We start from the raw sequence: 16,356 nt of genomic DNA on the forward strand, positions 1-16,356 counted from the left end.
GCAGGTTTGGTTCGTGGCAGTTTGAACTCCTGTGTTGAACATAGTGATTCGAAATAACAGTGACAGAGAGGAGCTGATTCGAGTACAGCTGTCTGATCAGCTCATTGCTGCTAAAGCAGGTTTATTGTTTGCTTAAGGGGTTGTGTCAAATAATTCAGTGTTGAGTGCGGTCAGCATGTTTGCCCTATAGGTAATTGAAATGTGCAAAAACACTGTTCAAGTTATACAGTGGTATTTTTTCTTCATAGTATACTTTTATTCAGCAAATCTAATTAACATAAAACTGATAGGGGAAACAGCCCCATAGTTCTACAGAAAGGAACGTGATACTAATCAAATCTCAAGTTTGCTGAGTTATCTGCATAACTGCTGAGTAAAACCTGGAACAGGTCGTTTCACTTCAATTTTCAAGATTTGAGGTAGTTCTCGATCTTATTCAGCAAAATTATCTGGATTACTAGGTTTTGGTCTTAATTTTCTACATAGGGTTCTTTTCCCCTCATGCAGTGCGCTCACTCTCATTCCACTAGATGGCAGCAGAGGCAGGTGTTTCATCTGGATTTTAGGAAATTTAAATGAGGAGATTTTACATACATGAAAATGTACAGATCAGCATTTAACAAAAGACCCTATTAGGCTATTAGGCCAAGCATCAAAAAGCTAAATCTCAGTCAGGAGGTCGACCAGCAAGAGGAAACATCTTAAGTACAGAGAAGCTTCTAAATCAGGCAGAGAGAGGAAAGGAGACCTGAGGCGGCAGGCGTAAAACAAAGGCAAGATCCGCTGCACCCTGCCCTGCACCTGTGTCTTACAGAGTAACATTAACATTTGCATTTCACAACTGAAACTGGGATTTAATACTGGTGAAGCCCATTCATGTAGAACTTCATTAGGTTTTGAATGAATTGACTTTTCAGGAAAGTTTAACTTTCATTCCTGGAATACCATTGTTTGGCAGTTTTTATTGGTGTTTGATGAGGACAAAGTTTCAAGTATTCATTTCACATGATTGCAAAAGTTATGAAAAAATGTAATACTGAAAAGATGAACAACTTGAGCTAAGAAACAACTATACAACAGGAAATTATTATCTATAAGTGTACTATGGGGAGTAGAATGAGATGAATATTTTTTAGGGTTGATATGACTAATAGTACATATGAGGGTACCTTAGATGAGTAAATAGAGATTTGGCTTAACACTGATTTTATTCACTTTACAGTAAAATTGTTCAATTAAACATGTTTGGCACATTTCCATCTTTCAACACAAAACAATTTCAGACATAGAAACTCATGTTGCTTCCTCCATGGGAATAAAAGCAGAGAGGACGAGTCCTCTCAGCTGTTGATTTACGCTGAGCCCTTGAGTTGAAATGATCCACAAATGAAAATTCTCTTTTCATTTTTTCCCTTTGACAGATTGGTCAGAGATCAGGGTCAGCCACACCAGGAAATGCTTGAGATTCACTCTGTTGCTTTAAGACATTTCAGTAAGGTCGATGTAATACTTGCTACCTAAATCCAGATCCCCCCACTGACGGACTGTCTCCGCACACATATAAACCACTAATCCTGAACCTGCTTTACCTTGGTCAACAGTCCAAGAGTGTCTTTGAATCTAAATATAATGCTTTCTGAATAATTCTACAACCGTAGCAGTGAACGATTCATCATAAATCCTCTAAGTCAGTCGGTTAGTGAGTCTGATTGCCTTGGATGCACTAATCACTGATATTTCCTTATTTAGACATTTCGAATTTTCAGCAGTAGGTTTCACAACACTTCTCATTACTCCTCCTCCATGCTGTCAATGAGATATAGCAGTAGGTCTTCAGTTGTGGATGTAGGGTTGAGGAAGGGGCAGCTGAGGGTGAGGAGGAACAGAGTGGTGGGGCGGGACGGAGAGGCAGCTGTCCTCTTGGCTATGGGCAGGCGGAAGACAGGGAGACGGATAGTAGCACTGGTTAGATGGTGGCATGCTGGCACCAACCTGCACAATGAGTTTTACATAACATTAGTTTTTTTGTGCACAGTGTGATTTAGAGATTTTCTCTCAAATACACAAAGCCTGTATGTAGAATTTATATAAATTTACTGTATGTACATGTAAATGTACTTGTTTGACAGGCAGCAGCATTGGCTCCCACCTGTGGCGTGTTGCTGCCAGTGTTTCTCAGGTCATCCAGGTCAGTCATCCCCAGCTGCCACCTTTCCCATTTCTTCTTTATCTCTGCCTGCACCTGCAAGCAAAGGATGTGTTACAGTGAGGGAAAGAAGCGAGAAGGAGGGTTATAATGATGAATAAATTTATCAATAGGGAGATAAATAAGAAATGAAAAAAAATGTAGGAAGAGGCTAGACATGATTAGAAATGACAGAGTACTGTATTTCCTTACTAATACATACATACATACAACATCTCAGCTCGTGGACAAGTCAATGAAGAGACAATCCCATTTACAAAAAGTCAGAATTCATGCAACAGTCCACGAGTCCATCAGAATACATATTTCAAGCCAAAAAGTCCTTGAGCAAGACACTTTTCTCTATTAAAGACCAAAAATGTAATAGAAGAGCATAAACACTCCTTTCAAGAGAAATTAGTAGATAAGAAATCAGTCCCTGCTATTGTAGAGTTGTGTCACTTTTGTATGGCTTATGTATCAATTCTCTCAAATCTGAAAAGGCATTCTTCAACATTAATCTTGTTCATCTGTTTCCAAATCACCAAGAATGAGGTCATTCCTATTTCACAAATGGAGCAGTAGCTCTAAACAACAACACATACAGATATGAAAGGGCACAGAATGTGACAAAACACAGCTGTGGTGAAACAGGGAGGTTTGACAAATTATTTTATGATTATATATTATAATATACAGTATATTATATAGAGTATCACATCACTATATTAATATATGGAGGTTTCAGCTTGGATTTACTACAACCGTGCTATGTCTAATGTCTTTACTACAATTAGATTTTAGATTTGGTCCATAAGGACATTTCACTTCTTGAAAAATTTAGTTTTACTGCAATAAAATATACTATTTCATATTAGAAAATTAACACTTAACTGGCAGATTTGTTGGTCTTAAATCCTTACACTTCCTTATACAGCACATAATACACAGACTTTTAATGCCTAATACCTCTAATGCCATTTCTAATGGAAATGCTTGGTTGCTTTCAAGTCTTTTCATTGCCCGCATAGCATTGTGAGAATCATTGTCCACACGCACACACACGCACACACACTTAGACACACCACTTACCTCCTTGTTGACAAAACAGTAGAGGATGGCTACAAGTAAACCCTGTGAAGAGGGAAAATGACTCTTAATGTTGAACCAAACGTACAAATACCATGAAATATGTTTTGTGATGCTGATTTTATGCAAAAAGTCTTCTGAGTGCAGATATTTTTAGCCTGGGTGGATATACAAAGTTCTGACTGTACCTGGAAAGAGTTGAGGAAGAGTTGGAAAAAGAGACTGACGTTGCGGAGGACGGCATTCATGTGCTCCTCTGTCAACACTGCAAAGAACACTTCATGGATCCCCAGCAGAGGGATCAGGGTCAGAGTGGATTTGGCCAGTCTGGAGAGAAAGACACAAAACAGAAACAGTTGTTGCTTGTACCTCTTTGGGGAGCTACAGAAATACAGTGATGGAGTGCTGCCTTTAGATCTGGTTCTCTATTCAGTGTTTTGCGCAAAGACACTTCAGCAGGGGAGATGCTTTGTTTGTTGAACACCTGCTTCCCAGTTAAAAGACAGTCAGTCCTCATACACAAACCCAGCTGCCCACAAGCTCTGACCAGGGATAAACTAGAAACGTAAGTACTTGATGGAAATTATTCTTATAAATCAGTCCATTTATGCTAGATAGCATCATCTTGTGTGTGTGTGTGTGTGTGTGTGTGTGTGTCTGTGTGTGTGTATGATGCTGGTCAAGGTTATGTCAGGGGATTATAATAGGCCTCTCCTGCTTCTCCTCTCTATTGGATATGTTTTACTTATTTATGAATTAATGTACTGCATGTCTTCTGTTGTATTCATAATGACTGCGGCGAGCTTCCCTTGAAGGCACAGTGAAGTAAAGTAGAGTGAAGTAATGTATCCCAGAGTTTCCCTGGCACTAAATGCCATACAAACTCTGAAATAATTAAAACGATGAAAAGACGGTGCTGTTTCAGAGGCTGCTTCACTCCCGCTCTGACACAAATAAGATCCGTGGGGAAATTCTGCATACTTTTCGGCTTTGGAGTAAAAATAAAAATGCTGACCTTGATAACCCCACACAGGTCATCTGAATGCCATGTAAGCCAACACTTTGCCTCTGCGTGACTTTCAGTCAAAGATTAGAAGGTCATGTCAAAATATCAAAGTGCTGACATGGGCTCTGTGCACCCCATGTTAATTCTGCTCTTATATTATAATGCTCCAGTAAGGAGGTTTCCCACAATACTGGTCACACAGTGTTCACCATGTCATTAACTTGACCTGAAGTCAGTCTAATTACTGTCTTTCTTACTGCAAATACCATTTTCCTTGAGAAGGGGGATGTGTTTGTCGGGGGAAATGTATTTTTAGTGTTTATATACAGTTGAGTTTTCAGGGGAGGTGAATATAATATAACAGCCATGTTCACGTGTCTTACCTGAATTTGTAGTCGGTGTATCTCATCTGATGGGCTTTCAGTTTGGATACAAGAATATGGATGATGCGGATAAAGATGAAGAAGTTCACCTGAAGAGATAAAAAAAAAAATAGGGGCATTGATATTCTCAATGATCATGTTACAAATGAGATGATATGACAGTTCAGAACATGGATTCAAATCAGTCTATAAGTGCATCTATGAATAAAAGTCTACAGCTTATGATCACAACTTTGTTCAATCTACTGTCAGTTATCAAGCTCCCCTCCTGTGGAATCACATCCCAATGTGAGTTCGGGAGGCAGACACCATCTCCACATTTAAGAGTAGGCTTAAGACTGAGATAACTTCTGTTATGAATTGGCGCTATATAAATAAAATTGGATTGAATTGAATCAAATTGAATTGTCCCCACCCAGTCGTCACTCTGTATAAACGGTCCAGGCTGGAAGCTACTATAAGTCACACATGAATTTCAATCACTGACTGACTTCTGAAAGTCAAATATACCCACATTAATGTCCTACCTCGTTACATGTACATGTTCACGTTTGTGTGTGTGTGTGTGTGTGTGTGTGTGTGAGTGTCTTGTTTGTGTGTATGTATGTGTGGTTGTGAATGTGCCTGTTACCAGAATGGCGAGCAGGATGGGAGTGCGGATTATCCACCAGTGCGCCATGTTCTCATTTATCTCCCAACACCTACAAGCAATAACACACAAAAAGTAAGCAATAACACACAGCAAGGTATCCTGAAAAACTAAAATATTGGATAATGAAAAGATATAGGTGAAGTGGTTTTCTGCAGTGTGTTGTGTAAAAGCTGTGAAGCAGGTGCCATGGAGAATAAGATCAAGAGAGAAAAAAAGAACTCCTGCACACTGTCAGCACAAAATTTACTGAATCAAAAATAAAAATGACTCACCCTGTGTTTTCAAACAGGTAACGTACAATACTCCAAGGAATCACAAATAACACTGGGGTGCCTGACACAAAACAGACATGTATAAGTATAAAAAGTTCACAACAGCAAATTGAATTTAATTAACACATTATGTGACCTGTTCAATAATTAAGAGTACAACCATTTCTTTTTTTTCCTCTTCCTTTCCATTTCTGCTGTGTTGTGTGTGACTATTTCTGTATGACTACTTAGTCTGTGTGTGTCTATGTGTGTGTGTGTGTGTGTGTGTGTGTGTGTGTACCCCAGCCTATGAGTAGGTATCCACAGAAGTAGCGGTTTTCAGAGAATGCCATCAGCACCAGTAGGTTGTGTAGATACAGGCCTTCCACCAACAGCCAGTAGTAGTTGGCTACCACACAGTACTGCATCAGCACCTGGGCCACGCGGCAGCCAGACACTGCCTAGTGTGTGTGTGTATATGTGTGTGTGTGTAGGAAGAGAAAATAAGTTCTTGAGAGATTAGAATTAATACATTTTTTATGTGTTAATGTTCTGCTTAACATCAACCATAACTATTTTTAAGTCAAGTCTCAAGTCTTATAAGATCATAAGCAGATACCAAGTCAAGATGCAAGTTTCTCAGTGCACTGACCGCTGATGATTTAAATGATACACCATTTCAACATTTTATTCTCAAACCTGTTTTAACATGCCTGTCTGTTGTTGTTTTATATATTTTTTATGTTTCTGGGATTTTACCAGGTCAAAACTTGAATTTTATTGCTTTTAAATTTCAAGTCAAGGCTTCAGGGAGTCAAGTCTAAGTAAATCAAGTTTTTGTGATGCAAGTCTGACTCGAGTCCACAGTTTTGGCTTCACTTCTAACTGAATCAGTGTCCGTAATTACTATTAGACAAACTTGTACAATGCAAACAATCACTTAGTATTATTGGGCTATCAGCTGACTTGTATAATTGATGCAATGTCAATACTCATGGTCAGGGTGAAGGCTAATGGTTGAAAACAGCCATTTGATACAATTGAGGGATGAAATAGTTTGGAAAATACATTTAGCAATGTTTTCCTTAAAGTGATACAAATGTAGACATCCCTGTTTCCTACTCTCCTTCTCTCTTTTACTTTCTATATCTCTCAATTTTCTCTCTCTCTCTCTCTCTCTCTCTCTCTCTCTGTGTGTGTGTGTGTGTGTGTGTGTGTGTGTGTGTCCCAACCTGATCACTGAGTATTTCCGAGATGTTCCTGCTGCCTCTGAACTCAGGAATGTCTCTGTTCAGCAGAGCATCTCTGGTCAGGATGGAAACAGCTCGCAGAATGAACGATGCAAACAAGTTGATGTGGATGTAGTTTCTGGTGCAGTGCAGCTTCCTGCAGACAACACACATGCCACAGTGATGTTAAACATATCAGAACAATGTTTAACATTCAGTCAGATTGCTAAACACGTGACAGGTCAGTGAAGAACCTGACCTTGAGAAGAAAAAACTCTTGTGGAAAGCACACCGTTTTTCTCAGGCTAAACTTTGTCAGACATTTGCTGAGTTTAAGGGTTATTCTGAGGTCTGTTTATTTTATTTTTGCCCTTTCATGGTTAGTGCTTGTTGCTGTGATGTTTTTACACTACATCATTCACTTTACACAACAAACATGAATTGCTGCTTGTATTTTTTCTCTTATAATGTCCAGAATCAACACTGGACATTTTTCTGTAATTCTAGTTTTTCTTTCTTTATATTAGAGAAAATGTCTCATCAAACTCTGTATTGATAATAAATCAGTTGAATCTTTTAACAGTAACTGCATTAATGTAAGATGTTAAAAGACTCTATACAAACACACTGGTTGAGGCGATAGTACAGTTTACAGATATAATTAACCTTATCTATTTTCTTTTCTATTTAAGAAAGTTACATAATGCCTTAGAGTAAGTACATAAAGAACCAAAAATAGGCTAAAATAATGAGATAACAAGATGGGAAAATCCAAAATCAGATAGTAGAGGTGTAGGCCTACCTGAAGAACAGCAGAATAATCAGAGCCAGAGAGAGACTGGCCAGACTGACAGAGTAACCCACTGTGTACATCACTCTGAAGTAGGCAAAGATCATCATCTGCTTCTCCTGTACAAAATGCAACCCAAATACAAGAGTGGGTTAATACTGTTGACAGAAATTTAAAGTTTCTTTTTCCAGAGATTTCACTCCCTTCTCCAATACTTCAGCCCGGGGTGTGTGTGTGTGTGTGTGTGTGTGTGTGTGTGTACCTGCGCTATCTGATGGCTGTTGTCAGTGTTGCACTGAGAATAGTCCCTCCAGGTGCGGCTGGAGGTGGCGGTGGTCCACTGACCATTAGGACCACACTCCCGCAACACAAAGCCATTACGCACTACACAAACACACAGGAAAGGCTGAAACACACACTGATCATAGTCACTACTACACATATAAAGTGAAAATAACGTGTGTGTGTGTGTGTGTGTGTGTGTGTGTGTGTGCATTCCTACCTTGGTTGTACCAGGGCAGGTACCAGGGGCAGGGCACCTTAACTATAGAGTTTGGTTTTCCATCTGACCAGCAGGCGTACATGTCAAACATACGACCACAAAACACACCTGAGGAGAGGATAGGAGAGGGCACAGTGTCTGAATACATTTAATATGTATTAGAGACAACAATATGTGCGTGTAATCACAGTTTTAAAATGTGTAAAAGGTTACTTGTGCCTTCATTAATGTATATTATAAAGAGTGGGCATGGGTGGGGGTGGCTGAACATGTTTGTTTTCATTTATTTCCAAAAATGTGCATCTTTGTGCGTGTTACCTTTGGGTCTAGGTTCTGTACTCATCTGGAGCAGACATTCATTCCTGTAGCGGTTCCATTCCTCCCTCATATGATGAAAAGTTCTCTCTGACACACACTACACACACACAGACACACACACACACACACACACACACACACACACACACACACACAATTCAATACAACTCCCTGCAATAAATCTTTATTTTATGAAGGTTATCATGTGTTTTCATGGACACTGTCAGAAAAGTGTTTACTCAAGTCCATATTCATTTCTGTAGTGCGCTGTTGTGTAACAACTCAAAAAACTGGCTTAAGAAGTTTGACGGAGACACAGTAGACAGTGCCAAACGGGTGTGGTAAAGGAGACTGAAGAGGAGGAAGAGAGACATGGTGAAGGTAAGCCATGGATATGTTGACTACATTATCCTGAAAGGCATTTCTAATATTTGGTCTATCCCCTTTAACATAAATAAATGTGGACAAAAATTTTGAGGCAATTTATTGTGGGACTGTACTGTAACTAGATTGCATTAAATGTATCTAGCTGTACCTAATTAACTGGTATCTCAGTGCATGTTGCACACAGGGAGTCCTCGGTGTAAAACGTTAGTAATGGTGTGTGGGAATTTCTCTTATTTACAAATAAGTTGCTAGACGGGATACTGCCAGACAATTTCCCTGAAACTTAAAATGTAAGGGGGCATAAAAGATTTTTAATATATCAACACTCTCCTCCAATATTATGCACATTAAAACATCACTTGCATGCTGCTTTGTCATCAGTAAAATGTCTCTCTAGACAAATACCAGAGTCCCGTAGAGGAGGAAGGGAATGAGGAATGTGTTAGAGGCCTTCATCACTCAGGACTGCAGGGAAATCATCTCAGAGCTTTAGAGGACACCACAGGGTCACTGAGAGGTCATCAGAGATCAAGTAGAGGAAAAGGTGGGATACGTTCCAGATCACGAAACAGTCCCTTTACACTCTGCAACATACTGCCTGGAAATACAGAAAACAACAGTTTAATATCTGATTTACATCCAAAAATGTAGTATGTGAAAGCAGCGCACAAGGAATACATAAAACTACAACTGATAATTTCACCTTCCCACTCAATACAAGCCGCTAGATTGAATTCAGGACCCATGTGATCTTAGGGTAAATAATAATCATACAGGAAGGAAGACAACGAATCAACAAATTTGTTTAAGAAAATCATCAGTCTTAACAAGTAATCTTAGCGGAGTCCATATATATGTACTTTATTTTCTTGTGATAACGAAATAATCATTTCATTAACTCTACATAACTTAAACTGTCCTCTTATGATTGTTAGATTGAAGTGCTTAAGATGTAATATCGAAATCAGGAATAAGGCAATCTTTGCCAAAAACGGACCTAATGAGATTGGTTCATTATTATGACTATATCTTTAATAAAAGCATACGGATCAAAATAATTCAACTGTGGGGCTAGAGCCATGAACAGTGGGGCAGTGTGGGTAAATTCATTTGGAATTGTGTGTGGAGGGTTGTCTATCTGTATCTCTATCTGCAGATGTTTGCTGAGATTTGTGAATATGTAGAATCATTTGTAAATGTGTTGCAGTTGATGACATCACTGTGTGGCTGCATGATTTGCATATACAATAAAAAGTTACTGTTTATGCGTTTTCATAGATGCAGAGCTTATCTCTATGTAAGCATTTCATGAGTGTTTTCACATGTTCAAAAATGTGAAAAATCTTAATGTAAAGTTTGATTTTCCAAAAGTTTTATATCAAACTAAAACTATAGACTAAGAATTTATACAGTAAGAAAATACCTTTATATCTGAAGAAAGATAAAAACACAGCTCACTTTAATAAAAATAAATGCAGCCATATATATTTTCCTAAATTGTAATAATCAGTACCAGAGTTTCACACAGCCTAGTTCTGGGTTTATTTAGGAATGTATCACATTTGATCTGGTGTGAAATTTACTGGAAAATGCACATTAACAATCTGTGAGGGAGTGAGATATTACTCCATCTCTGTCTTTTGATTGAGACTTAAAAACCTTACACAGCTTGGTGAAAAGCTAAAGTACATTTGTAGCAATAGATTCATTAGTGAAGCTATTACTGCAAGTGTCATTTTGAACTAATAATAACTTTAATAACTAATCTTAAATATATTAAATGATTCACAATGTAATGACCGAGACAGGCAGAAAAGAAAAGGGAGAGAGGTAGAGAGCGATAAATGTGTAGAGAGAAGGGAAGTTGGTCTGTCATCTGGTAGATAAGAACTGCCTGTGTACAACGAACCACATGCCAGTGGATTCTGTGTGGACAGTATGCTGACAGTGCAGTTTTGCCTGGAGCACGATGTACCAGGAACACAAACAAATGTAGGAAGAAGGATGTGATGAAGGAGGCAGAAGAGTCTGCACTAACCTAATGTATCGTGTGTGATTCAAATCCACAAGATTTTGTTGAAAGTTCCATGATCTTCTATAAACTTTTCAGTAGTAGTAGTAATGCCTTTAATTGAGTTTCCCCTACTCAGAAGTGGGGCTGGGTCTGTAATGGGCATGATCAATCAAGAACAAGTGGCTTGCACAGGGGTAGGTTTAATTTTTGCTCACACCACAGTTGTACATGGGCTTATCAAAGAGGCACTTGGGCTCACCAGAGAGTTACTAAGGCCACTCAAATGCCTCTCTGGTGTGACAATAGGACAGATATGAAGCATGAAAGCTCGCCATTGATGCACAGACATATCCCAGGTCAAATATAGGTTTCAAAAATGGCACTCGAGCACACAGAGACGTTTTTGTGTTTGTGTTTTTTTTTGTGTGTGTTTTTTTTTATGTAATGTAATAGTGTAGATGTTTCAGATCAGAATCAGAATCAGAAATACTTTATTGATCCCCGAGGGGAAACTCTTTACTTATTGAATAATATTTCGGAATAAAAATGGCCTTGTTTTAAGGTCAATCAGCACTTTTTGGGAAAAACAGCCCACATATCAACTCAAAAGTTAAAAGGGTACTGCACCAATTTTAAATGGGTGTGGCAGAACCAGAGACATCGTCTTTTTTATTCCACACTTTCTTCTTCCTTCTAACAACCTGGAGCCTACATTACTGGTCAGGTGTGTTATGTGAGTAGTAGCGGCTAATGTGGCTTCAAATTGTTGTTTTTCATTTTCAAACTTGTAGTCTTCAGCCCCAGCTGACGCTGCCTCAAGTGACATCACTTGAGACAATTTATCAGACTTCACACAGCTCCCTCTGGAGCCACAAAAGGCTTTATACCTCTTTTTTAAACATATGCAGTATACTCCACAAGGGAGTTCCCCTTAAACTGCTTTAATATAATACTGATAATAGTGTCAGTCTTGAGCTTTGGGTTTCACTTCAGAAACACAACAGTATTACAACTATATGATATTATATTTTAAACATTCACTTTAAGAGCTAGCTCTTACTGTGTAAAGTGATTTTCCACCAAACTGGAGACTATAACCAGACATTTGTGTATTAAAGATTTCCAAATCCACACAGCTTTAAAAAAAAATCTGATATTAAGATGGAGCTTCAGAACTGATTCTTCAAGTCAATAATCATGTCTAATATATTTTTAAAGGGACAGTTCACCGCAAAATCAAAAATATTTTTTTTCCTCTTACCTGTAGTGCTATTTATCCATCTAGATTGTTTTGGTGAGATAATCCACAGACCTCGTTGTGAGCAGTTTCATGAAACCGAGTAACCGGGTCACGATTTCTGGAAAGAGACATTGCTGTTGAGTTTTTCAAATGTATTTTTTTGGTGCTTTGAGCCCCACAAGCCGAGTGCCATATAGTCCCATTATTTTCAAAAAAATGTAGACATCTCTGCGGCCGATATCTCCAAAATTCAGCAACTCACACCAAAATAATATAGATAGATAAATAGCACTACAGGTAAGAGGAAAAATATGTATTTTTGAGGTGAACTGTCCCTTTAAGTTATACAAAGAGAAGCACACAGTAATGACAGTATTATCCGAGATTCAATACCTCTGAATTTAATGAACACTGTCATGCCTTTAGCCATGCAAATATGCACCAGCTGCACAGTATATTATTACTGGGAGAAAACGTTGTATTTTATTTAATTTATATATGCATTCAGTGTTAACTCAGAAGAGAGACATGGAGGGTGTGAGAGAGATCATGTCATTTAAATGAATGGTTTTTAAGAATACAGTATATTACATTTCATAATATACGAGGAGCAGCAGCAGCAGGCAGTGACTGGATTTGCTCTGCACTATGCCCATGACTGTGTCTCTGAAGTGGTTTGCAGTTTGACCTCAATGACAAAAACACTAATTGATTGAATATGATGCTAACATTGATGAAATTCAACTCTGAACATACTGCTGTCTTCTTGCTTTTCTACTGTGCATTTTTCTTTTTGTTGGTCTTTTTCTTTCTATCTCCAAATTAGACACATTTACCACATGATGACAAATTACACTGCAGCCAAGTATTTCTAAATGCATCCAGCTCATCTGTCTGAACTGACTTGGAGATATTAAGCCCTTCCCAGTATAATGAACCTCTTTCCATGTTTAACAAAGTCCAAATGTTCACTATTTCCTGTTAAATGAGATAACTCCCTTTACATTAGTAATCAGTGTAAAACAAAGAAGGGGAAATGTGTGTTACATAAGGAGAAAGGAAAGAGTTGGAGATAGGAACATCTTTGTGACTGCACAAGCTAAACAAATTTTCAGTGATTTGATGATGACTATTAAACTGATCAAATGATCTTCACTTGACTGACAGAGAACAGTGCTGCATGGCATTTTAGAAACCAGTGAACAGACTAGATGGCACAGCCAGATTGTGATGAAAAGAAATCATTTATGTGGCATTGGTAGTAGCATTTGCATAGAAGAAATATCTGTCCTGTGTCAAATATAAATCATGTCCAGCAGCAGCAACTGTGATTTGTTTGAAAGAAAGACAAGAGCAACAGGGGAGCAGCAAATGATCTTTTCCTAATTAGAAGTCAGGGACAACCACATCCCCGCCTCCAGTATACCAAAGATTCCTTTCCACCTCACTGTCTGCATGCAGGTTTATAATGATCACATACAGTAGATCATTATGTTGCATGATAACATGCCAAACTTCAAGGATAGTTTCATTCCAAAGATGCTCCATTATAATTCTTATGCATGAGGCCCTTTTTATCATAAAGGCAGGGTTAATCTAGAAACACTCAAACGCTCTATACAACAGAGGATCCTGAGTTTAAGGCCCGCCTGTCCTTATTTAAGTTTTTCCTTTGTTGCTCATCTGCAGGGGCATAGAACTAAGGGGACTGAGTATACAGGGCTCTCATGTGACCACAAATATACTAGAATGAATAGTCGCAGAGGCGGGGAGGGGCCCATACAGAATGCATATGTGCAGGGTCCAGAATTTTGTGCTATACGCCCCTGCTCATCTGTACTTTCAGCATTACATCACTGTGTGTTCAGGCAGCATACAGTGTTTTTTGCAGGGTCTCAGGTGTGGGCGATTTCTGCTTTTCTGTTGAATCTTAGAAATCCTATTTTTTTGTCATCACGTTGCTGATACTTTTATTAAAAGAGACATGTATGCAGGGAACTTGCAGGCTGCCACTTGCCACTGAAAAGCAGAAGTGTTTAAGACCTGACAGGAATCTTTTTAGCCTCTTGTCACCCTGTTTTCCTGCACAGTCATCTGGAGCTGTGGTGGTTCACCCCACTGACAGACGCATAGCACATCTGGGCCTGGCTTTGGCATAATATATAGAAACATACACACACAGACATGCACATTAGCCAACAGGTCTCAGTTTATGTAACAGTGCTAGCAGTGTGTGCAATGCTGTGTGTGTGTGTGTGTGTTTGTGTGTGTGTTGTAACCAGCTTTCCCAGATACCTTAGCCATGTCTGTGTTCCACCACACCGCAAGGCTATATTCACATTGCTAGTATAACTCAATAATTAGCACCTACTTTATACTGATGCTGTGACAGGCCTGGAATTTCTTTCTTCTTTGTTTTTCACTCTCATTTTTCTTTCTTTTTTCATGACATACACATCTACAGAAAGTGTCCCTTAGGTGAAATTGTAAAGTTTTTTTTTCCATTAATGATAACCTAAAAAAGTCAAATTTAGTGACATGGTCATTTCATGTTATCAGATCCCACAGTGATAAATACCTTCACTTTAATCAATTGATGATTATCATGGTCATTTTTCTTGCTTCCCATCCCTCCACATGGAAGTCAGAGGTCATGGGTTCAGTGTGTTGTACTCAGTCTCAACAGTGAGTTCACCATCACACTAACGGTGAACTTTAAAAGGACTCCTCCTTGACCTAAAAATACATAATTTTGATCTTGTTCATTGTCTCACCTTCCACCATACTTTCTAAGCTGAGGACAGAAGCTGCGTCCCTACATGTGACCATTTGCACAGCACTTGTATTCACCAAAGATCTACTTGAGCATTCGCTTATATCGCTATCCATATGTTTCTAAACTGTTTACTTGTTTACATTTGTTTGTGTCTTTGTCTTTTTGTTTCTGTCACTACTCACTACCATCACACTGCCATGCTTACATAATCCTCACCGACCACCGGCCACAGTATTATCATGCTATAATAAACAATTACAATGAACAATTCACAATTATCATTCAGAAAGAAAAGGCATACCAAACACTGGAAAAGGCTGTGCAATGGTCACAAAATGTTAATCAAAACTGGAGGCAAAGGTTGTATGAACGTAACAGAAGAGAAGAAATGTGGACCTCACCTTTGGAAACGTCATGTTTTCACTGTCAAAATCTGCAACCAAATCCAGTTGTGCAGCAAGTCTGCGTCTCGGACTGTTGTCCCGAAGGCAATCACATAACGCGATCATTTAAGTCTCTCTCTCTCTCTCTCTCTCTCTCTCTCTCTCTCTCTCTCTCTCTCTCTCTCTCTCTCTCTCTCTCTCTCTCTCTCTCTCTCTCTCTCTCTCTCTCTCTCTCCTGACAGATGATGTGATGTTGATCTCTCTCTCTCTCTCTCTCTCTCTCTCTCTCTCTCTCTCTCTCTCCTGACAGATGATGTGATGTTGATCTCTCTCTCTCTCTCTCTCTCTCTCTCTCTCTCTCTCTCTCCTGGTGGATGATGTGATGTTGATCTCTCTGTTAACATTGCCAAAGCAAGTGTGAAATAAAAACATAAATACAACAAATGTGTTATTAGAATATTTACAGATAAGTACGATAATATAATAATAATAATATTTCATGAATATGTGTGTGTGTAGGTCATTCACTGTTCCTCAGGTTGTGGCATGTTGTTACATACTGATCTGCCCTGAAGAAATGCCCTGTCTCCTCCTAGGAGTATTTTTAATTTTGAGAGCTCATTTAGCTCTTGGACATCTGAGATTACAGAGTTGAACTTGTTAAAGTAAATGTGCATCTCTGTCTCAGCCTCACCTGTTGAACAGTGACCACATATTCTGTTGCAGTGTGTTGCAAGTTGCAAGTGGTGTAGATGTAACTGCATTAATTAGTCAAGGATTGATCATGTTTACACGAACCAAGACAGTAACTTAAAAAATGTCCTCTTGATGCATATGAAGATGCATATCCTCATGTAGAGTCAAGCTTTGGACCCTTGTTGCATCCTGTAATCTTCTCTAATATAATCAAAAATGTCCCTTAAAATAATATGCCAAAAGTGTAAATCAGTCACAACTGGGGTGGAGGTTGACAGTCCACCACTGTGACTGTTCAGAAAGGCACTAGATTTCTAATGAGCTTTACCTATAACAAGACGCCAGGTTATTAGAATGCATATGATCTGTAGCTTGAAGATGCGGTTTGCTGTCATACATGTGGTGGTGTGACTGGGGTCTCAGGCCATATCACAACAAATGTGGTACCTCTGCTT

The 16,356-nt window shown here is 38.8% G+C and overlaps 1 protein-coding gene across 2 annotated transcripts; it reads right to left on the reverse strand.

Annotated features, from left to right (window-relative positions):
• Window positions 1–942: 942 nt before the first annotated feature.
• On the reverse strand, window positions 943–15,342 carry gipr (gastric inhibitory polypeptide receptor). Of its 2 annotated transcripts, XM_044203655.1 has the most exons (16): window positions 15,224–15,301; window positions 12,068–12,164; window positions 9,198–9,390; window positions 8,406–8,502; window positions 8,088–8,195; window positions 7,848–7,969; window positions 7,598–7,704; window positions 6,799–6,952; window positions 5,868–6,027; window positions 5,588–5,648; window positions 5,295–5,364; window positions 4,664–4,752; window positions 3,463–3,601; window positions 3,278–3,319; window positions 2,150–2,242; window positions 943–1,992 (listed from the first exon to the last, which is right to left on the reverse strand). In XM_044203655.1, the coding sequence occupies exons 3-16, from the start codon at window positions 9,246–9,248 to the stop codon at window positions 1,834–1,836; spliced, it is 1,452 nt and encodes a 483-aa protein (XP_044059590.1). In that variant the 5' UTR covers window positions 9,249–9,390; window positions 12,068–12,164; window positions 15,224–15,301; the 3' UTR covers window positions 943–1,833. The 2 variants fall into 2 exon arrangements, with proteins under 2 accessions (XP_044059590.1, XP_044059591.1); XM_044203656.1 differs by lacking the exon at window positions 12,068–12,164 and having other exon boundaries at window positions 15,224–15,342.
• Between the last annotated feature and the right edge of the window lie 1,014 nt (window positions 15,343–16,356).

The sequence above is a fragment of the Siniperca chuatsi genome, linkage group LG7, assembly GCF_020085105.1.
Source record: "Siniperca chuatsi isolate FFG_IHB_CAS linkage group LG7, ASM2008510v1, whole genome shotgun sequence".
NCBI classification, from domain to species: Eukaryota; Metazoa; Chordata; class Actinopteri; order Centrarchiformes; family Sinipercidae; genus Siniperca; species Siniperca chuatsi.